This window comes from Cimex lectularius, unplaced genomic scaffold, assembly GCF_000648675.2.
Source record: "Cimex lectularius strain Harlan isolate CLEC.00 unplaced genomic scaffold, Clec_2.1 scaffold221, whole genome shotgun sequence".
NCBI lineage: Eukaryota > Metazoa > Arthropoda > Insecta > Hemiptera > Cimicidae > Cimex > Cimex lectularius.
Genome location: NW_019392775.1, coordinates 113,368 through 137,008, shown reverse-complemented (window position 1 = coordinate 137,008; position 23,641 = coordinate 113,368). Strand labels below are relative to the sequence as shown.

The 23,641-nt window shown below is 32.8% G+C and overlaps 1 protein-coding gene across 1 annotated transcript in view; it reads right to left on the bottom strand.

Annotated features, from left to right (window-relative positions):
• LOC106663269 (hemicentin-1-like) overlaps positions 1 to 23,641 on the bottom strand; it is a 242,533-nt gene that overhangs the window by 136,096 nt on the left and 82,796 nt on the right. The window contains exons 4-7 of the mRNA XM_024227612.1: positions 22,290 to 22,400; positions 15,987 to 16,190; positions 9,349 to 9,500; positions 470 to 614 (exon numbers count right to left, since the gene is read on the bottom strand). Of these exons, the coding sequence (XP_024083380.1) occupies positions 470 to 614; positions 9,349 to 9,500; positions 15,987 to 16,190; positions 22,290 to 22,400 (612 nt within the window). The remainder of the gene's footprint in view (positions 1 to 469; positions 615 to 9,348; positions 9,501 to 15,986; positions 16,191 to 22,289; positions 22,401 to 23,641) is intronic.

The window sequence follows — 23,641 nt, the reverse complement described above, 5'->3', positions numbered from 1 at the left end:
TGGGTCCGAATCCCGCTCGTGACACTTAACTTTTTTATTTCAACCAAGACCTTAGAAAAAATAATTAATTTATTGAAAGAAGTGACTTGGTCAATTGACTTCGAAAACGTGAATGGTTTATCTATTTATGTTTAACAGATATGTTCACAATAGGTAAAAGAAGGATAAAGGTGAATCGTTTCGATTTCATTGCTTTCAGTGATTACCTTCATCTTTTTTTTTCATTCTCTATTGCATATCTTTAGTTTTTTTTACTACAGCTACTAACTACAAAGGCACATCTATGTCCATTATCACGTTGTAATTTTCTTCTCAGTAGAGTACTTATTAATCAGTGATTCAATATTTAACCTCTGAAAAGAAAAGGTTTTCCTTCTGAAAGGCATTGCATAAAGTAGAGTTACATAAAAAAAAAGTCCTATAAAGATTGTGTTATTATGTGATTTATAGAGGAGAAAAAGCTACTTACAGTGAACATTTAGTTTCCATTTGTCTTCCAAGGCGGAGTCCGTTATCCAAGGGTTTTCAGCGCGGCAGGTCAGATACTTCCCATCATCGTCGATAACAGGAACGAAGGAAAGTATGCTGACGCTTTGATTTCCCTCGTCCGATAACTGCAACAAAATAATATAATTTATTTTCTAAAAAAGAATCATGTTCAAAATTACAAGCCGATGATATTAAAAAAAAATTGTGAAATATTTTTTGGGAAAGAAAAAATAAATGATTACTAACGTCTACATTAAAGACTACATCATCATTTATAAAAAGTTATCATTTTTAAAAGTGACAATTTATTCAAACAATGAATTAAAGTTGTATTCTTAGATGTTATTTTTTACTGAACTTTCCCGTGAGGCTTGGGGTTTCTTAAGGTAAAAAGGTTTTAATGAAACATCATTTCTTTTGTTCCTAGCTTTAGGACTTTGGCGTTCTAAAGGTTACGTTGAATATTTCCGTTGATCCAACTTTTGTTGTTGTGTATTTTCAGGCAGCCTCATTAGCATATGCTAATCTGTACCTACCTCTTGTAAGAGGTTGAGTAGAACATTCGCCCAAATTTAAATACAATTATTGTCCGGATATATTTCCGTTTGATAAGTTATTATTTCTTGAATTAACGGAAATAATTTTTTTCACATCGTTATCATTAAGAATAGTTTCATTTTGAAGCAGTGTTAGACAATATTGCGAATATCATGGGCGAATTAAAAAAATCTGGGGTTTGTACTGAAAATGTTAGTTCATTGACGGATGAAGCAAACGCGCACTAAAACATCCAATAATTGGATTAATATTATATTAAATTCACATTTCCTTCTCAAAGTTTCCCTTTAAAGAGGGTGGGGCCCATTAGAACGGTGTCCCGGTCTTAATTCAATCCACAAGCTCCTCAGGCAACTCTCGACGGCACAGAGATGAAAAATAAGCCTGCCTTCCATTTATTGTCCTCCATGTGATATTAAAACTAATATTTAAATTAAATTGACAAAAAAGAACTGTAATTATTGCAATTTCGAAAACTTGTGTTAAAAAAATCCTGTTTATTTTTTTTCTAGGTTCAAGGTTTTGAGAACACTTTGGAAATATAGACCATTGATACAAGATGTCGAGAGGTAACTTAGGGGTCGTCGGTTTGCATGAAATCTTTTTGACTTGTAAGGATATCTCAGAGCAAAAAATTCAACGGCTCGTTGTGGACTTTATAAATGAGGAATGTGAATTAGTTCTTCAACCTAGGATTTGACCGTAGAGTCATTACGTTTCGGGAAGTACCCTAGGCTTATATGAGTGCTGGGACCGCAGCACTGCTTAACATAAGAAGTAGCTTTCCAAGCCTATAACCGAGACAATCAGCCCTTTCACAGACAGGCCAACCCCTATTTTATATGACTCCTCCACTCAAGTGAATCACCTAATAGGTGTCCCACTTCTCGTAAACTAGGCTTACGTTCTAGAAAGGCGAATGTAAATTGTTGGGGTGCGCAAACAAAATACTAGGGACATTAGATGTTTCTCCTAGACTATACATACTAGGTGTTAAAGAAAGCACTAAACAGAGTTTATGAATTTTAGAAAAGTCGAAATATAATTTTTTCGATGTTCATCTGCCAATAGGCAACTGATTAAAATTGTCATCTTTAAACAAAAATTGATTGAACAAATCTTATAATTTTGTGTTCTACATCCTTCTATAATATGAAATTCTAAATTTTAAGAAATGCTAGTAAAAAATTACAGATATAATTTTTTTATTTAAAACTTTTGCAAACCAATTAGCGTGATTTTTCTTATGCTAAGAATCACAAATCCGTCCCCTCAACGTTAAAATGTCGAATTTTATAAAAATGAGAAGTCAAATAAATTAGGATAATATTGGTATGATGTAAAGTGACGGATAAACGTACTAGAGAGTAGATGTAGCAGGTACCACATAAAGGTACATTTAGCCTTAAAATACACTCAACCCGACACACAGTAATGACACGTTTACACAGAAAACAAACATTTTGAGCCCTGAAGATGATCTCTATAAAGATCGAAACGTTGGCACGCTAAAGAAAATGTTTTTCTAAACCTGTCACACCAGATTGCAAAGCACGATCTCCAAATAATCTTAAAATGAATATAAGCCCGGAAAAAACGCAAGAGACTGTCCATTTTAACCCAATATCACGAGCATTTAGATATGAATTTGACCTTTTTTCCGTTTGTCGAGCTTGCAAAAAGTGTCTGGAAGTAAAACACTATCAAAACAGTAAAATTCTAGGGATAATAAAGAGAGAGGAGATATAACAACAGAAATATTCAACCAAGAAATAAATTATACTTATTTTCAACAAGCTCTAGCGGGGGACATTTTATTACCAATCTCAGCCATAAAAACAGCTGTAAAAAGTCCTTTCAACTTCACAACAGTATTTGGGACACTCCAGACTACGCCATATTTTACATCCTTTTAAATTACTCATCTTTACGGCATGACAAATCTAAATTTAACAAAGACTTAGTTTAAGTTTCTTTACGAGACCCGTGGTTCTTCTGGCAATGTTATTTTTTTTTATTTCAATAGTATAGTGTTTTTTCGTCTGCGTGAACTTTTAACTATTGTAGATGATTCTAAAGGAAATTTGAAGATAAACCGAGATAAATAACTTCCCCTTCAAAGACTTTTCAACCAATAGTATTGCTAAAAGTTTTCAGATTTGATGAAAAACGTTATGAGGTTGCCAATTTATTACATGGGTATATCCAACAAGTATTATGGTACATCGCCTAAAGGTTGACGGTCAAGGGACGAAGCTATTGCAAATCCATGATGTCAACTTGTCAAAGGGATAATTCTTTTACCTGTGCTTTTACCAACGGGAAAACGTTTTATGGGCATTTCTCGCAATGGCATCTTGTCAATTCAGTTCCTTTCCAGCGGACGAAATGACGAACGAGATTGATTTTAGTTAAAAAGCTAACATCAAATCAAAACCGATCTCATGAGAAAATATATGTTACGAAATATCATTGGGAGAAGGTACAGATATAAATAATAACATGGAAGAAAATAGAATAACAAGACGGTTTTAAAAAAATGGTAAAAACTATATTAGTTCGAAGTAATAGCGCTTATTATATATNCTATATATATATACACACATCCCGCTATCATAGTGGCGTCCCTCTGATGAAAAATCGTACGTAAAGTGGTCCTCTAAAAACTGACGTTTGTATATGGACGCCACTTTGCAACTTGTCATTGAAACGAAAATCGTGTTCTTGGATGGACGTCAAAAATTCATATTTACGGGCATTTTCGTATTATTTTGTTGATGGACAATTCCACTCGGCGCCATCGTCGAATTGTGTATACGTTTTAGTTGTTCATTTTACTATATAAATGGTATACGTTAATTTTTTATTATTATAAGGCACTGGCGTCTTATCACCCCAATCCCTTTCTATTTTCTTTTTTCTCACCATTTGCTCGCTCCTCACCGGCTTCGCTTCATGGCACGATCGTGCCCCCAACCTAGCCCCGCATTTCATTCTCACCCAGACCGCTGCAATCCCACCTGCTAATTGGACTAATTAAGTAAACAATTTTTTTGAAGCTATACCTAATTGTCAAAAAAAATTCTGGGTCTTGCTCTACTTTCCTGTTACCAATCTCGTAAACGAGTCATTCAATTTTCGAACTTTCTAGGCTTTTCCGGCAATTTTGAACCGAACCAAATGGTAAATAAATACAAAAATTATTCCCAGTTTTCCTCCGCTTTAACTCTCCTATCTTCGTGATGGCTAGTTCGATTTTCGTATTTTCAATGGTGTACTGTTAGTTTTGAACCCTATTGTCCATCAGCTTTTTTGGGGCATGCCAAACTGCTAGAAACGTAAATCCATCAACGGGTTATAAGTCCTCCTGTGTTTTATAGTCCTCGGTTCAATGGGAAGTTTCACAGGGCCGAGGCATTCTAAAAGGTTCACCAAAGAGCCATCGCAGAAACGAACGACAGATAACTACTAAAGCTAGAACATGTTAGGATTGAAATGATAGTAGGGCTGCAAACTCTGGAGGCATATACTCGGAACAGCAGAAAAAAGCAAGTGCAAACATTGCCGAGAAGAAGAAGAAACAGCGGAACATACCCTACTCCTTGGGGACGAAAATCCGATGCCTGGATGATACACCAGGGAGCTCTTATCAAAGGTTTGGGATCTGATAAAAAGCTTTCAGCTGAACAGAGCTCGAATAAATAATTGAGATGGCAATATAGACCAATATTGGTCGTGGTAATTAAGGTTGTAAATAGTCCTAGTCTAAACCTGATCTTAACAAATTACACCTTAGGTTACTTTACCACAGATGTCAAGCACTGTCCATCTACAAGACCTTTCTAAAACCGATGTGGACGTAAGGAAATGAAGTTTAGGGATCGACGAATAAAACATTTTCAAGTCTAAATTTCAAGTCAAATAAATCGCAATGTCCACCTCTTGCCATTTTTAATTGTCACTGTTAAGTCACTAAACAGAAACGTCCACAAAAATTTAAGCTTTCATCTCAATCTTGGTCCAATATTCTTGGAAAATCCCACTTTTCGTTCATTCCTTTATTTTTCCATAACAAGAAAATTGTTTCCTAATATTTTCCTTATGGAAGCTACAAGATGGTAATAACTTCTTCATAATGTGCCGTTGACCTAGATTAAACAACACGCAATCATGGACTAAAGTCGTATGGTAAAAAAGTTTTTTTTTTCTGTATTCTTATAAAATACCGCCGACAAAACAAGTAAACAAGAATTACGTACCATCATATCAAATAAGATGTGGCATTAAGACAGTGAACCAACAGTGTTACGAGTTGTATTGCGTTTGTAGACGTTGCCTTAAATATTTTCAAGGTAAGAATACATTCGTTTCTACGACAAAAGGGAATTGTAAATATATAAATATATTTTGTTGTCGATAATATTTAATATACAGTATATTAAAAAAACAGCCATGCAAGGATACTAAATAAATTAGATAACATGATATATAGAAGGAGAATAGTACAACGCTTCAAAAAATAAATCATTTTTTCGCTTGAAAAATAAAACAGAACTTGCACGAAATAACATTTTATTCAGTAAATTTGCATTTCTTTGCACAGCTCTTTGTTCAACAAACACAATCAATTAATGTTGCTGTAAGATAATGGCCGAAACGTTGTACAGTGTTTGCTTTCTAATTAGACTAGAGGACAATTACTAATTAAAATTATAACAGGACGGCAAATAATTGAAATGCACTAACTGAAAATCAATTATTATGAACTATTTAGACAATTAATATATATAAAAAATAACAATTAGACGATTTTTTCGTGAAATAATAATTTTGTGATCCCTGAGGAATGTATATGAGTAATAGTTGAATCTTAATGTATATATTTAATATTTATTAATTGTATAAATCTTTGTGTATTCCTTATACACAATACCCTTGCCAGATTGATATTCTTCATTTAACTTAAAACATGATAAAAAGTGTGAAATTACAATATTCACTTATTCATGATTGGGATTTGGACAAAATGATAAAAGCCAAACTTGAGAGAGTAATTGTGAGTTCCTTGATTTCCCTTTCATTGATTTTGTGGGAAAAAACAAACAAGAAAAATACACTCAACAGGATAACTTTTAACCATGCGTCGTAACACGTTTGTCCTCTGGGTCAACCCCTAAGCCGAAAATGAATTTAGTAACCGAACGGGCGGAAGATGGATTAAAAGTGTTTTTTTTCTCTCTCCGAGGTAAAGTTAGTTGTAGGCATAGAAATAGGAAAGCTGTATAAATGCCAGTGCAAGGGATTTAAGGTGCAGACCAGGTATTATGTCTCCCACGGGAGGTCAAGCCCCCTCATTATTCTACCCGAGAATACGAGCCTCTTCCACAACATCTGCAATACACAACATACCAATTACTGATCCCTTTCTCATCTATAAAACAATAATTTGCAAATTATATATGATCTGGAACATTTACGCTACATTTTGTTCATTCTTTTTAATAATAATTTCTTCTAATAACCATTTTCTAATTAATAACAATCTAATAATCTTATTCTTAAAAATATTTTTCTACTGATAATAATAATTTCTTAATTGTTCTTAATAATTCTTAAAGAAGAACTACTATTACGATAATTATTGAACTGAGAAATCAGTTGTTGATCCTAATTATAATAAACCTACAATAATCCATTGGTCAATAGATTATAGAAAACTTTTAATCATTCAATAATACAAAAGACATGATAAAAGAGAAATTTTACATAAAATTAAGAGTTTAATTGTGTTAAAAAAAGGTGATTGTATAATAACATTCATGCTCTTATTAACAGTAACAAAGTTCCATTTCAGTAAAAATGAAAAACGTTTAAACTGTTTGTGCTCAACGAGATCAAGAAATTTGTTGATTTTGGTACATATCCTTTTTCATCTATGAATCTGTAAAATCGACAGAATACAGTTAAAGTTTCTAACTTATCGAGTTTCATCTTCCCTAGGAATTTAGTAATTTCTGTTGGTAATTTGTTGGGTGATATATTAATGGATTTAGAATCAATTCGTTTTTGTGTTGTTTTTTTAATAAAAGGTATAACAAAAATTTTATCAGCATTAGATTATTACTACATAACTATCTATGTACTAATTTATTATGTTCTGTCCAGTAAAAAATTAATGAAGTTCGTCTAACTTAAAATCTGGTTATTTGTATTATTCTATTATTTAATATAAAATTATTGATATATGTATATTAAGAAGAAAATAAGGCCGAGTACAGCACCCTGAGGTATACCTGAAAGATTGTTGAAGGTTGACCTATATTAGATTGAGCTTTTGTAATTTTAGTTCCGTTTTTAGGTAAGATTTAAAAACTTAAAATGGGAGTATCTACGATTCGCGATGACGGAGGATGAGCATGGCTGCCGTGTAGAAGATGGTTTGGGTCATGGTGCCGTACAGCCTGGTAAAATTAACGGTTAATTTTATTGCTAATTGTTTTTAACCCCGATGTAGTTCTATGGAGATCTTTTAAATATGTCTATTCTTCTCCTATCACAGCTAAAGACGACTTCTTAGAAAGAATTGAGGAATCCTGGGCTGTTACGAGAAAAAAGAAGCAGTATTAACTCTTGGGAGGAGTTAAATCGTCATGGAACAATTAACAATTAAAAGTTAATTTTACATTTATGATAACTGACCTTTGAAAAACTAAGCACATGTGTTTACAGCTTATTACTAGTCATAACACTTTTGTAAGCACCATACCTGACAGTATTTACAGCACTAAGAAAACCCATAGGGGGTAGTTAAATTTTTTTTTCTTTTTTTAAGGGATGGTTAGGGTGGTTTTTTTTTACAATGGATACCAGGGAATGGAGGAGTTCCCTCCTGAGCACTGCAGCTGAGTTTTACAGCTTATTGTACTTTATTACTGGCTCCATATTTTTGGGGGAGGGCTCGCAACACAAATGTGAACTTGTGCCCCGTTGTACCGGTGTTCTTCCATCGAAGAAACTCATTTTTTAAGGGGGTCGGGACCAAATTCAGGGTCGCTGAGATCCGATCCCGCCCCTTCCATTGATGAGTGCCGTGTCAATTACTTTCAATTGCGGCCACCGGTCCTCTTAGGCGTCAGAAAAAGTTCAGAGGCGACGGTGGGGATCGAACCCACGACCGCGCGATCTACTAGCCGAGAGTCTGACGCCTTAACCACTCGGCTACCGCCGCCCCTAAAGCTTGAAGTTTAAGAAAATAATTTTGGTTCTATCCTGTTTTTATCAAGAAATGTTTTAATTTCTGTATGATATTTTGTGATTAACCAATGTTTCAAAAGCAATCTAAACCTGGCCGATGATTAAAGTTTCTTTTTTTCATGTAATCGATTTTTGTCAATTTAGATTTAGCAAAAGCCAGACGCAAAGAGCCATGTAAAAATAAGATCCACTTAAAACATAAAAGCTCAATTTTCCAATAGCAAGGGTTGTGCAAAGCGGTTGCATAACTTTACAGGCTTTATTACTTTAAGCGAGATTGGATCCTATGTAGAGAACAAGCGGAGATCAAGAGCGGACGAGATTGGGAATGAAAAAACAAATTAAGATCGAGAGAAGGAAGAGGTGGGTCGGGTGCAATCAATGTACATTAAATTGTTACAAAAAACTACAATTGTTAATATACAAATTTCCTGAGAAAGTTTAACTCTTTTTCAAATAAATCGTTACTATATTATATGTTTAGATTTTTTGCCTATTATTTTTGGGGGGAATTTTCTTCACTTGAGATAAATGACTGCACTTATTCATTTCTTGGCATAAATATAAATAATTATATAAGTACTAATATGAAGATTAAAATTAAATTTCAATTTAAAAAACAAATTGTAATAGCTTTTGAAGAATTTCTTAAAAGCTTTAATTATCACTGAACTGTATTTGTACATAATGTATCAAGAATACATCATTTTATTGCAATATTAACAAAAAAAGGATTATGACTGTCCTAACTGTATAGTTCGCATTACGCAAAAAGATAAAATTTAAATTGCAAAATATATAAATTTTACGTTGTTTGTTTAAAAGTTGAGAATTTTTTTAAAAATTAAGTCCCAGACATCATTTGTTAATATGTTAAAACTATTTCCATTCATTCTTCTCACAGTATATATTCCAGAGAGGGGAATGTTTAATAAATATGTCGAATACCATTTGGACTATACACTTTGTTATTGAGTTAACACTGGCGATAAAAAGGAACCGGTGTTTAGTTTGGAAAAGCTCAAAGTTTTGCACAATAAAACTTACGTTTTTAGCAATCCTTTTGATTTGACGACTCCCTTTCCACCATGTCACAACAGCTTCGGGTCTTGAGCCGCTCGCTTTGCATTCTACTTCGTATCTTTTATCAGCTGATATGTGCCGTTCTTTGTTTAGTATATGTACCGCGACAGGTTTCACTGTAAAAAAATAAAGAAAGAAAACAATTAGTAGAAGTAGTAATTATGTCAACCGATACTAAAAATAGTAATACACTTTTGAAAAAATTTAACGAACTATTCAATTTATTTAGTTTACAAATAAATCCATGATCATTTCACATCTGTTAATGGTACAGGTAATTAGACGCTATCGTAGTCAAAGTAAACAGTAAATAATATTTGCGTTACATCCTTTGTTTACTTTTTACTGATTAATGCCATTTGCGCAAAAAATTAGCATTATGCCCTTCCATTCTGCTTCGCCTAAACATCGTTCTCAGGAATTTTTTTTCCTTCTTTGTTTTCATTTGACATTCTTCTTCTTATTAATTCTTAAACCTTTTTCAATGGCTCTAGTTGGGTATTTGAATGAATATGACAGTGTCATGTTATAACATTAAAGGAAGAATACAGCCAGCGAGATGTTGCCAGGAGACTGAGTGTAAATCACTCTACAATAGGAAGGGGGTTCTTCGGCGCTTCAGAAAGACTGGGAATCAAACTACAAAGTCAGAAAAGGGTCTCCGTATGAGAGAGACGATAAATTCATCCGTCATAAGGCTCTATCAGGCCCTGCAAAACTTCAGCATGACAAGAATCGTGATAAGAAATCTGATAATCTATATGCAAAATGTTTCAATTTTTATCCAGGACTGTAAGAACAAGGCTCGATGAAAATAACCTCAGAGCCCGGCACCTGGCTCGTGGACTGCTACATACTACAGCTCAGTGAATGGCTAGGATTCAATTCGCACGGCGACATGTGAATAGACTTTGGAAGATTGGACTAGTTCTCTTTACAGATGAAGTGAGAGTTGGCCTTAAATCTTCAGTTGTTTGTGATTTCATATGGAAACGCTTAGGAGAAACGTACGACCACGGTTCCTCAGATGGCACTCTATGGTGGATGTTCTGGAATTGCATTTCCTTGGACGCCTGCTCGGAATGGTTGTTGTGCAAGGAAGATCTCTAACTTCACAGAGGTTCCTACAAGACACAATCAAAAAATATGTAGGGCCATTTGGGCCCCATATCGGTGAGAGATTATTGCTAATGCAGGATAATACGGGAAGTTATTGATTTTTCTGTTTTTTTGTTCTTTACTCAATAGTTCTTTTTTTAATTAGATATAAAACAATTTGTTTTTAAATGTTTTATTGTTATAACCAAACCTTTTTTTGGTGTGAAAAATATGAATAAACCTAAATACATTAAAATTTACGGGTTGGTTAATATTTTCCATAAGTGTATATATAAATAAAAAGTAACATAAAATAAATTTATGTATTATAATTTTATAGTATGAATAGAATGATAGGTGTACCCTAAATAAGTGTAAATTTATTTTGAAGAACTAGTGATGCCCTCCGAATATCCTATCGAAAAACATCTTGAGTTTATCAAAGCTTGGTCAAAAAAGTGGAGGAGTAGACTGGATGAGGAATATACACTGTAATTTACTTTTACTTGTCCTCCACTGTAAATCAACATCAAGGAGGTGCTAATTTCTATTTAAATCAGATAATTAGCACTATACCTAAACGGCAAACTGATGTGAAATCCCTACACGTAGACATAAGAGACGACTTAGCAAAAGTCTCGTCACAACTACGAAGATTGTTAGGACGGAAAACTGTTTTGACCTTCAAATATCATATATTCCAACCAGTGCTGTCTTCTACTGTCTTCTATCCCGAATCTTATACAAGCAACATCCAACATCCAATAATAATTTATTTATTTAGAAATCGTGAGATGCGGTCTGGTGTGATGTAGGTTTCAGAAAAACATTTTCTTTATCGTGCCAACGTTTCGATCTTTATTGAGATCATCTTCAGGGCCTGGGATTTACAAACATTGTTTACATATAACAATTACATTTTGGATGTGGAAAAGTGAATTTATACAATGCAAAATAAGTGTTTGTCTTCTGTGTAATTGTGCCATTCTTGCGTGTCGTGTCGGGAGTGCCAGTGAGATTTTGCCATTTTGTGTTTATATACAAAAATGTCTTTTCTATACCGACATCCTTCCCCACCCCTTCAAAATCGAACGTATATAAACACAAAATAGCAAAATCTCACTGGCACTCTCGACACGACACGCAAGAATGGCACAATTACCCAGAAGACAAACACTTTGAGTGAGTAAAAATACTTTGATTGAATATATAAAAAATATATTTTGCATTGTATAAATTCACTTTTCCACATCCAAAATGTAATTGTTATATGTAAACAATGTTTGTAAATCCCAGGCCCTGAAGATGATCTCAATAAGGATCGAAACGTTGGCACGATACAGAAAATGTTTTTCTGAAACCTACATCACACCAGACCACATCTCACGATTTGTAAATAAATATCGATTAACGGTCACTAATCACCACACATCCAATAATACCTTTATCTTTGTTCTATTTGCTTTGCCTTTGGATATCCAGCAATTGTGCGAGTAGGTACAATAATCGATAAATGACTAACTTTAAAATATTAAATAAATAAACAGATAAATAGGCAAACCAAATAAATAACAAGTAAACGATCCACAAGTTTGTCGTCGGGCTGCTAGGAAGGCTCGCCCGGCATTCGAATCACTGCCCACGGAACCGTCTCGTCCACACGTAACTATTTACCATTTACTTTGGGGTTTCCATTCCCTTTGTTACAGTTGGACCAGGAGAATATCAATAAAAACCATAAGCACAATTTAAGTTTATCAAAGACTTGTGCCAAATGTGGGGGAAAACTGAATGAAAGAAAAAAATTTACCCTGTCGTATCTTCCACTGTACATGAACAAATGACTTACACTTAAGTCAGGTACTTAGACAATAAACAAGACTTAACAGTAGATTGTGACATCTACGAAGACTTTAAGGACTTTTGTTCAAGGTGCCGTGCTGGTCATATTGCAAGTATTGCGACCGGGATAAAAAAAAGAAGAAAGAACATACGTGCCGATATTTTAATTTGATTTTATATGTGCAGGCGCAAAAGATAAATTGTTGATTCACAAAACAATAGAATACGTTTATCATTGAATATAAAAGTATCACCCTTTCTGACTGGAAAATTTTCTTTATCGTTACGCATTTTCCAATACACCTAAATATACATATCTTTTGAAAATAAATTTGACAAGGACATACTTATAAATTTATTTTATTTTTCAACCGAACTGAGAAAGGTCAGCAAGTCCAAACCACTCTTCGTCTCCTCCCGTAATGCTCTTCTACAAATAGAACGATCTTATCATACTTTCGAAAAACACTATCATAGATAAGAGTTTTCAGGAAGGGCGAAAATAGACCTGGACTCCAAAGTGAACGCGACAGAAATCCGTACGACTAACGAAAAAATAGATGTTATGATATGAAGCTTTACATGGAAAGACAAGTTTTCTACGTTCTCGTTTTTAATTAATAACGATAAGTTGATTTTTATATGTCCACATGATTTGATGTTTATATGTTAAATTTGTTTAAATTATCCTTTCTAAGGCCCGTTTCAACAACTTGGTTTAAACTGAGTTCAGTATTGAACCGAGTTCAACTTGTTCTTTCTTATGCATATTTCTAATCATATTTATTTTGTTTTTCGAATCAAGAACATGTCCGCAAATTTTATTTCTATTGAGATAGAACATCAATTTTATGTCCCATGTGGATTTTATGATAACAAACATTATGATAACTCACCAAGTCGTGCTATTATTAAACCGAGAAATTCATAAAATTCATAAATTTTATGCCAAAGGCCTTAATTTAATATTAATAATTGATCCGTTAATTTCCATTTATTTGACAATAGAAAACATTTTCCCTCTAACCTGTATTTCTTTATACAATATATAACTTGTTGATTTCAACGGAAGTGATGCTTATGATAAAATTCTATAAGTTTTAGGAAAATGTTTCATTACAGTTTTCATAAATGTGAGATCTACAAGTACATGGTAATCCGAAGCAAAAGGCAAACGTCTTCATTTTAGAATGATAAATCCGGCAATTCAAAAGGTATTAATACTTACGACAAACTACTAATAATTTTAGCATTATTTTTTTAAATCACATTTCAAACACACTGTTGTTATAATGTAACTATTTTATAAACAACTAAAAGCTAGTGGAACTAAATCTGAATAACAAAAGTTAAATCGTGAGCAAGGAAGTGCCTTAACAGTAATAAATCTATCCATTAGTAAACGAAATTTCATTTGGATAGTGTGAAAAGTGATTTAAAAATTAAAGAACATTTGGTACACTAGTCTTGATTTTAACTTTACTATTTCTCCTGGTGGAGGAGAATTCAATATTTATATGTGAATGGCTGTAGAGAAGACCAAGTAATACGTATGCTCTTGGTAAACGTGCAATTTTTTCTTTAAATTTTTTTTTAATAATAACATTTTCTCTGCCAAAAATTTCAAAATGATGTTTTTTAAAAATTATTCTTGCATGAAATGTACATGTCGAATATGAAGTTTTGTTGCCACTGTTTCTTTTAGTTGATTTTACCATTAACTAATTATTAATTGCACTTCCATTCCATTCTCTTACAAATCAAACACTCGATAACTTTCCGCCATTAATTTAAAACTAATCCTATACGTTGCTTAATTAGACTATTATGCCTTTAACAATTAAAGTACCTTTCCAGATTTGTTGTTTGTTATCCAAAGTGCGTAAAAGTTAAAGTATTTACAACGCAAACGTTTGTAATCATAAAGTTAAATCCGAGCTGGAACACTGTGTTGTATACCTTGTCTAGTAATTTTGTTTGTTGTTGTCGGCCTCATTAATACGTAAATATATCCCACATGCGGCGTGTTCGTTTAGCTCAATATCAACATTTGATCAGCCAATTATTTCTCGTCAATTAACACCGTACGTTGAACTTTAATATAAGTCGTCGAATTATGCCAAGTCCTTCGAAGTATTGACTGATTTATTTGGTCGAAGACAATGGCAATGGAAGTTGTCTATTAAATTCCGCTACAATTATAAAATAACCTTAAAGGACTTGAAGTTACGGTTCATAAATATTATTATACTTTTGAGTTTTTATCTTGCCTTTTTAGTTTTTCATGTAGTTCTATGCTCACATTGTATTAATGAACATACAATTAGGTCAATACCGTAATTTGAAGCCGTTACTAGCCGTAAAAGTTGGAAATCCAATAAATAATTCGTGCTGTTTTGCTTGTTTTCAGACTTGTAGTGAAACTAAGAAGACAATTTGTCTTCCATTTTTTGTAAGGATATTTAGGAATCACAATTATTCTTCCGGGTGTCTAAATATCATACATTATTGGTGTTACATTTAGATGAATATTGATCCATTTATATTTAATTGTGTAATGGACCAAATTACTTATTTCAATTTAATCAGATGAATATTTTCCTTCTTCATGAGTTAAGAACTACTTAGGTAGAGATCTTTTATTTAAATATTTTTATATTAAACCAAAGCCCTTTGTCACAGAACAAAACTAGTCAGTCATATGATATGCCAAACTGTAGAAATGATTCAAATCATTTTTTGAAAGTTTATAATAAGTGTCATGTCTTGATGAATTCGCCATCCTTTACGCTGTTTGAAGACGATCGTCTTTTATATAAATCTCCCATAAGCAAGACGAATCGGTTTTTAAGTGTTTTATGGCATAAATTTGGCTGCAATGGGAAAAAATGCTAGATCGATCGCTTGCCATGAAATTTTGTATTTTTCTCACATTTCGATTCACGTTTCTCCAAAAATCTTCTGAATATTGAAAGAATTCTTTTGTTATTTTGTAAAGCAAGTATAGTGAAGCAATGACAGAAGTATAATTTTTAAAACGATCCAGAACAGAAAAAATAAATGGTTGTTTTAATTTAAAAAATCTATAAATTTCGTTTGTATAATACAATTTGCTGACAAAAATGAACACATAGTAATTTTTCAAAACCCCTTTCTACGATTTTGTAGTATCCTAAGAAAAAAAAACAATGGATTAAAAAGACCAAAACGATTTTTAGAAAATGGTAACAAAACATGGTAACACTTTTGACCTCTCTTTGAGTTTGATGGTCAAAATTGCTTATATACAGTTCAATTGTAAGTAAGCTGGAAGTACAAACTCTTGTGTAAATGAAATACATGTAAAATTAAAACTTTTTTGAGTACACGTTTAAAAAAAATTAAATTGGGAAAAACCTGCTATTCGTACGAAAAACGGTCGCTGTCCCACTAAAACAGCGTTAATAACAAAAAACATTTTACGTCACTGATAACTGACGAATTAAACAAAAAATTCTAATGTATATCAGTAGTTTTACAAAGAATCTGTGTTCTGGCATTCTCCTAGGGTACATCCAATAGGTGAAATGAACTGATTGGAATTAACTATGGCAAAAAACATAGTAGTAGTAAATTTTCAGTTTTATGAATAAACATAATAAAAAATAGTATAGAATACTTACAGTTAACATCTAATATAACAACTTTGGTAGCTGGTGGTGCCAAATTCGTGTTCGATGCCTGACATATCAGCCTGGCGTTGAGGTGCTGCCTACCGACGCTAGGAAAGGAGAGATGGTTGACCGTGAGACCGTCAGGCCTATGCTCGTACGAGTCGTCAATTACTGTATTTTCTAAGTACCATATCACGCGCGGCCTTGGTCGCCCTGGAAAAAAGTTTAAGACATTGTATTAACTTATAGTAAAATCGTGACAATTATATTTAAAACTTTCTTCGTAGTGGTACGGATGGACTTCGGGCGTATTGAATGCGAGGAGTGAATTACCAAAGAAAAATATATCACTACTAAAAATTGATACCATAGACATAAATGAAAAATCGTTCCATAAGGAAATTGTACGATTTTATAAGCGTTTAATATGGCGGTGTTTGTGAGATACGAGTTTTGAGAGGGAGCTTTTACCGTAAAAATGTCCTCGACAAACTCATATACTATAATGCACTTACAGACACATCCACCACGTCTAGATCAAAATGATTAAACTTGCACCCCAACAGCTTGATCGCACAATCAACTTGAAGAAAGGGTTAATAAATAATATTATTATTAAATATTGAAAACGAAAATAACTTCTATGTCAAAATTAAATTTTCTTTTATAGTTAGAACATTAAAACGTTTGTATCAAGTCTAACAATAAAATTAAGAAAATTTACACGAAGTTATTTTTTTGCCTGCATAAGAGGCTTGACAAGGATTGATGCTGCTTTAAGTAAAACCCAGTGGAACTTAAGGAAAGGAAGTTAGAAGACAGTGAAATTCATTAGATGGGCAAAATTCGTGCCAGTATAGGGCACACTGGTGAGACAATGAACCTTTAACAAAAAAAAAACAAAAAACAATAGAGCAAAGAAAAATCAAGTTTCTCATTCAATAAAATTTAAATTTTATTTTGTTTTTGTACTAAATTCATTATTTTTATGTTAGAAAAAATAAATATATTGTCTTTATCAATTTGCCCTACACAATTAACAATTGATCAGCCTTTATGGCGTAACTATTCTTAAATAATAGTGTGGATTTGGATAATAAACTGATTTCGCACAAAACTTTAAAATATAGAAGATATTGAATAAGTAAAGATTAAGTAATAACCAATCAATAACTTAGCTACTGATTGGTTATCACTTAAATAATTGATTAATTGGCTATTAATTAAATTATTGATTAGTTATTTCGTAGTTATTACAAGTAATAACTAATCAATAATTTAGTGATTACTATAAATTAAATTTTTGTCAAGAATATATAGCAAAGGTAAGTTTAACACTTTTAAAAATACTTCTCACGCAATATGTTTACATTATTTGAATTTATTCAGTGTCCCCAGAGGGAATTTCTTTAATATATCAAAAGCAATTTTGTTATTTCATAAAACTCCGTATAAATCGTTTACTCGCCAACATAAAATGACGTTTTTCATGTCTTAATTTTTCATTTCCGTTTATACAGTTCGGAAAACTATGTCTCTTACATATATAGCAGATATATGAGAAAGCACAAATAAAAACTTTTGAAATATTTATTAAATCTCTCTCCCAACATAAGCCGGCTTTCTTTGTGAGGCTGGAGACAAGATCGTTACACGTATGTACAAAAGTTGTTGCGAGAGTTTTCAAGTTGGCTTTGACGAAGTTGCTATTTTTTTCATGATCTTGGGAGGGAAAAAGTAGCAACATCACGTGTTACGATGTAAATTAGTGGTAATGTTCACTACTTTTTTATACGGGGTGCCGACTTATTAGTGAACACTCAAGGTTTTCTCAAAAACAACTCAACCTAGGAAAAAAATTACACTTGCTATCTTTAGCATAAACTCTACTTTTAAACATTTTTCAGACAGAAGATTTACAAAATAAATAAATACGTGTTAAATGGTTTTGTGTAAAGTGTCATGTATCGACTATATTGATGTCGAATATGTATTTCTTAATCATATTTTAACTTGAGCAAAGTACTGAACGGGTTGTTGATATTTCTATCGTTCACTGCTTGTTAACTGCTTTGTGTTTATATCTAACAATCTACTAATCAATGTGTTTGGGTAGTTATTGTTTCCTAAAATTAAGAAGAATAAAGAAAGCTAAGAAAGGGCGCTCTCTCTAAGCATGTACTGCTTAGTGTCAAAGCTCTCTGTACCAAATTATTATCTCTTAATTACCACCTATGCATCAATGTGCCCTCTGGACCACTAATCCCTTTCACGTCTAGATACGGAATATAGTCTCTGTTTTCAACTTCATAATTGTATGTTGTCATGGTAACTATTGAAAAAGGTTGAGAAGAATAATTAAATTACTCTTCGGTATAATCAGAAACAAGTCATCGACATGCATACGAGCTTAATATTGTAAGTGACCTAATCGACCTAACCCAATCAATCAAATCTTTCATTAGCATATCTGCAAAAATATGGAACAATTTTGTTCTCATATTTAAAATATCAGTTCATTCAAGAGAAAATCAGTAAATCAATGAACAGATCAAGCGGTACATTGATAAATTCACACACGTTTTGCCAGCGTTGCAATATGATATATTATTATATTCAGAGAATTAAATTAAATAAGGATTTAACATGGAAGGAAATCAGAAAGGAAAAGGATACTCTTTATATACAGTAATATTCTTTACCTTTTCTATAAACTCAAATGAATTTTTGACCCTGTATTTGTCCTCACACTAAGTCGGACATTTGGTCTTAAACCATTTCGACAGACCGTCCTACAGGTGATTGGATTATATGTCTAAGAGGTAAACTTTCTTTATGTAACACATAAATTTAGGAGAACCCGTTACAGGTGTAATAATAAAATGAGGTCTTTGCATACTAAACTCAAGGATAATGAACAAAAATAGAATTTATCTAATGTTGTATGTAGGATTTCGTGTAGTGAATACCCAACCAAATACATTGGTCAATCAAAACAGAAAATGAAAAATACAATGGTCATGTTTTTGATTTTGGTAATAGTTCCAGAAATGATACCGCGCTCTCGAAACATTCACAAGAGTAGATAATAATTTGATTTTTGTAATGTTTAAATAACTCACACAGAGTCTCGATTACCCAGAGTATGAATCAGAGGTGTTCTACATTCTAAAATGGAAAATAATAATTGTAACATTGAGATAAATACTATAGGCTTAAGTTCAATTTATGAAGGTCTTACTAATTTTCAAAAGGCGGTTTTGATAACGAGAGATCCAGGATAAGGTCAGTAGTCCTTGGCAAAGGGTACTGAGTCNGTCAAAGAAATTTGAAAACATATTTATTAAACCGTTTTTATCAAAAACTTAATTACGCCATTTTAAGATTGTTTTTTAAGATCTATATAGTTGTTTTGATTGTGGAATTAACTGTACTAATATGTATTCAAAATTTGTATTTAATGTAGACCTTGACGATAACCTTACAATCGGTTGAAATTGTGGCACGGGTGGCACATAACAATTGAATTTGTTTTTGTTATTCAGACCATACCAAGAACCAGATTATTCGCAAAATTTTGAGTTACAAAGCGTTATCTTAATATAATGAGTTCTACTGTTAAAGTGTAACGAGATATATTGTTATTAAAAATTATATTACATTAATTATCATTTTATTTAAAAACTTTAAATATTGATATTCTTTTAGTTATTGTACTGTATTTAACACATCTGAGAAGTATTTTGATTTAGTTAGCTAACGTTAAATTCTAAAAAATTACTTGTATTGTTTTTTCAAAGGGATGGGTTTTTTCTTTGTGTATAGTGCGCCATCCTTTTTCCTACCGACCGTCGGACTGGTCGTCAATCAATCTTGTGTAACATCCACTACGGGGGGGGGGAAGATGTAATCAAAGTTAGAAGGTATTATAAATTACACGGTTTCCGGTTATCAACATGAACCAATTCACACAATAATATTATAACAAGTGGCCAATTAAGGTACGCTTTGAATTATTGTAAAGGGCGAGACGGGGTTTTGACATTAAGTAATACGTCGCGAGGTTACGGTCGGTGACTATTGAGCTACTATTAATTAACTTTGTATCTAGTCTTAGCTTAACATTAGCTGGTGTTAATTGGAACTGGCTAAGGAGAGGGACGATTAGTTAGTTTCTACTTGATGGAACACTGTAGGGAAATTTGGTAAATTGCAATTTGGTAGCTAGGGCAGCCACCTCTCACGTACATGTAATCAACAAAATTCAGTAAAATCCTCAATTAATCAACAATTACTGGCTTATATCCTGTGCATTTGAATAAACGATCAAATATTAAGAGAAATATCTATGTATTATTATTCTTTGCGAAACACAGTGAACACGCAAAACAACTTCATCACGTATATAATTTAAATTATTAAAAATAAATTAAGAAACAATTAAACGTTATTTTTAATTTTTATCGCCACTCTCTGAGCTCACCCTATGTTAAAGAAGTTGACTTTGGCAGTGTATACTGTGTACAACAACGACCGAGGATGCTACCCTGTGGGACTCCTGCATCAACCTCATCCAAAGAAAAAAAGAAGATCCAAGCCAAAATCTAAAGCATCTGTCAGCAAGAATACATTTTTAATTAAATTTACTGGACACCTTTACAGCACAGACGTTAGTGTTTGACCGAATATTGTTGCGTACTTAATGAAGTTTTCAAACCATGTGAAGCAGATTTTGTGATTAAGACACTACATTCCATTAAGCTGGTCTTTCTTGTTTCTTCTATATTTAGCTGAATTTTCTGTACATAATCTGTTTAAGAAGATTTGATTTTTCTCGAATTTATTTTGTGCTAATAATCACAAGGTTGTGTGTTTTTCTTTCTTGCGTTTCGATATCATTTTAATATCATATCCTCAGTCCCTCGATTTGTCAACCGATCGGGTAATACTTTTGTTATCATGGTGTTTTTTCGCCAAAACGCTCTCACTGAACAGATTTGTGGCGGCACGATAAATTCCTGTGTATTCCTAAACGCACGAAATTATATCCCATACATCACTCGGTGAATAATGAGGTCCCATAATTGCTCATTGACATAACAACGCCTTATAACTCTTAATAAAACTGGCTAAGATTGCAAACTGGGTACGTGGGTACGGATAATGAGCTTGTGTTATTAAATAATGTTTCATTAATAAATTACAAAACAAAATCCTACTGATAAAGTTACATGAAATCTAACGTAACATGTTTTAAATAGTATTAACTGATCGATAATAAACTCAACTAAAAATATATGAAATAAAAAAAGGTTTTCGTGTATAAGTAACCGAAGGGATTGTATTTGGTTTTTCTTTTTTAGAAATGTTTTCTTGTAAAACGTTTTTGGTCATTCGAGTAAATCACGACGGGGACATTTCAAACGGAATACCACGTGTACACTTTACTTCAATCGTTAAAAAGTAATGTATGCCGTTTAGCTTAAAGCCGTGTGTACACTGTGAACACTGGGGGACGTTTCATAAATACACCCTGGGTTATTTATTTATTCCCGATATAATACTTTTCAATGGTCTTTGACACCGTGCTTCGAACAGTGAATTTTAAATACCATAACAATATATATTAATAACAAAACAGTAATTTTTGTTTTGACAAACAATATTGGGCTGTTTTGGTCTTAGGCTTGAATCCGAACTGAATACAACAAAGCAATCGAGGAGTAAATTTTTTTTTACTAATTAACTTAAAAATAAGTCGTTTTTTTAAATATTTCAAAACGAAAAATACAATAATTGTTATATATTATATTGTAGGTTCATGGTTTATATCGTTAAATTAAATTTAGTTATCCTCGTCGAAAAAACCCATTCTCAGGTAAAATATTTCAAACCATTTTGAAAAGTTATTATGTTTATTTGATTAAGATAGAATGATGTAACATAAATTAAACTAATTATTTATTTTATGACGTGTTACCTTGACTAAATTACTATTTGGAAAACAGAGTAAATTAGTAGGTTTTTTCAGTAAAAGTGAAAAGACAACGAAAACCCGTCATTTCGTGGTTTGAAAAGAAATAACAACAGCAAAGATCGACGTTTTGAATTTAGCAAAAGTAGCCAAATGTTGAATGACTCACATGACGTCCCACACCGCTTTTAAACGTTTAAAAAATCATAAATAAATCGCCCACTCAATTGAAGGTTAGTTGGAGAACGATTGTTTATAATTTAAACAATCAACACACGGATTACCCTTCGACGAAAATTTCTTGTTAGTAGAAAGTCAGTAAGATCGGTATAATTTACCTGCTGAGACTTCACAGACGAGATTCACATCGGTACCTTCGTTATAGGGCTCGAGAAGTTTCGTCCTGTCTCTCCTTTTACCGTCATAAATTACTGGTCTCTCTGGTGGCACTGAAACAACACACCAAATTAATAATATGTTTCAACAGATTATAACACATTGATTACTTATTTTAAGATATCTTTAATAAATTACATCGAAATATTTATTGACAGGGAGAAAATTTTCAAGAAACAATGTTGACATAGGTAAATATACAGTCGCGCTAGTTCGACCACGTCGGCGGTAGGATCTTTTTTAAGGTAAGACAATATAGTTTTCAATATTACAGTTAAATTAAAACCATATTATTGGTATCGTGTCTTGGCCCATACACTTTCTATCTTAAGCCATGAGACTTGCGTGGTATTGAACTGATTATTTGGTCTTTTACGAACGTTTCATATTATCGACATCTTAACTTGAGTTGTAAACAATATTCTTAATAAAAACTGAAATTGGTAAGAAGTATTAAAAAATTAATTTTTTGTCAATGTCAAGCAGAGAATAACAAAAAGTTAAAGTTTTCGTAATGTCGATTAATGTGAAAATAATCGATTCTGGAACGCATCACATCTCGTGCGTATTTATTAGCGTAAGTGGTTGAATATGTATGGGTGAGTTAGAGGCGTAATATTAAAATACCTTGGAGGATGGTCAATTCTTTTTTAAATGTACTGTTTGTAAAGTTACGTCCTGTTGCATTTATTAGCGCAAATGAGGGTGTAACTGAACTAACAATAAGATATAAACGGCCAGGAAGATGTGCAAGTAACCTTGAAAATTATTCTACTTGAGTGAACAGTTATCGCCGGAGAGAACAAAGTATGGCCTATCAACGATTCTCAAATAACGTTTGAAATACAGCACATAGAAATTGATTGGGTTGCCTCAAGTTCTTGTATATAGCCTCGTTTGATGGGCCTTTCACCCATGGTTATCTCTTATTGAGTGTATTTATTAGCCTGAATATTGAAAACCTGTGGGTGGGTTTGAGGGTTAATGTCAAATACCCCTGGCCTGCGTATTCTTTTTTAAACGTACTGTTAGAAATGTTCTGTTTTGCATGAACGTGTTTATAAGCGTGAATGAACGTGTGACCACGGTAGCTGACTGGTTACCGTGAAAGGCTCTGGGCTCGTAGACCGCAGTAGTAGGCTCGATTCCCACAATCACACCTGGAATAATTATCCCGCTCTCCTTCCCCAAAAATAAAACATATACTACAGGTAATCTTGTTAATATGTAAAAGCATAATGGAAATAAAAAGTTGTAACCTCTATGAAATAATGGGTATATATATATATATATA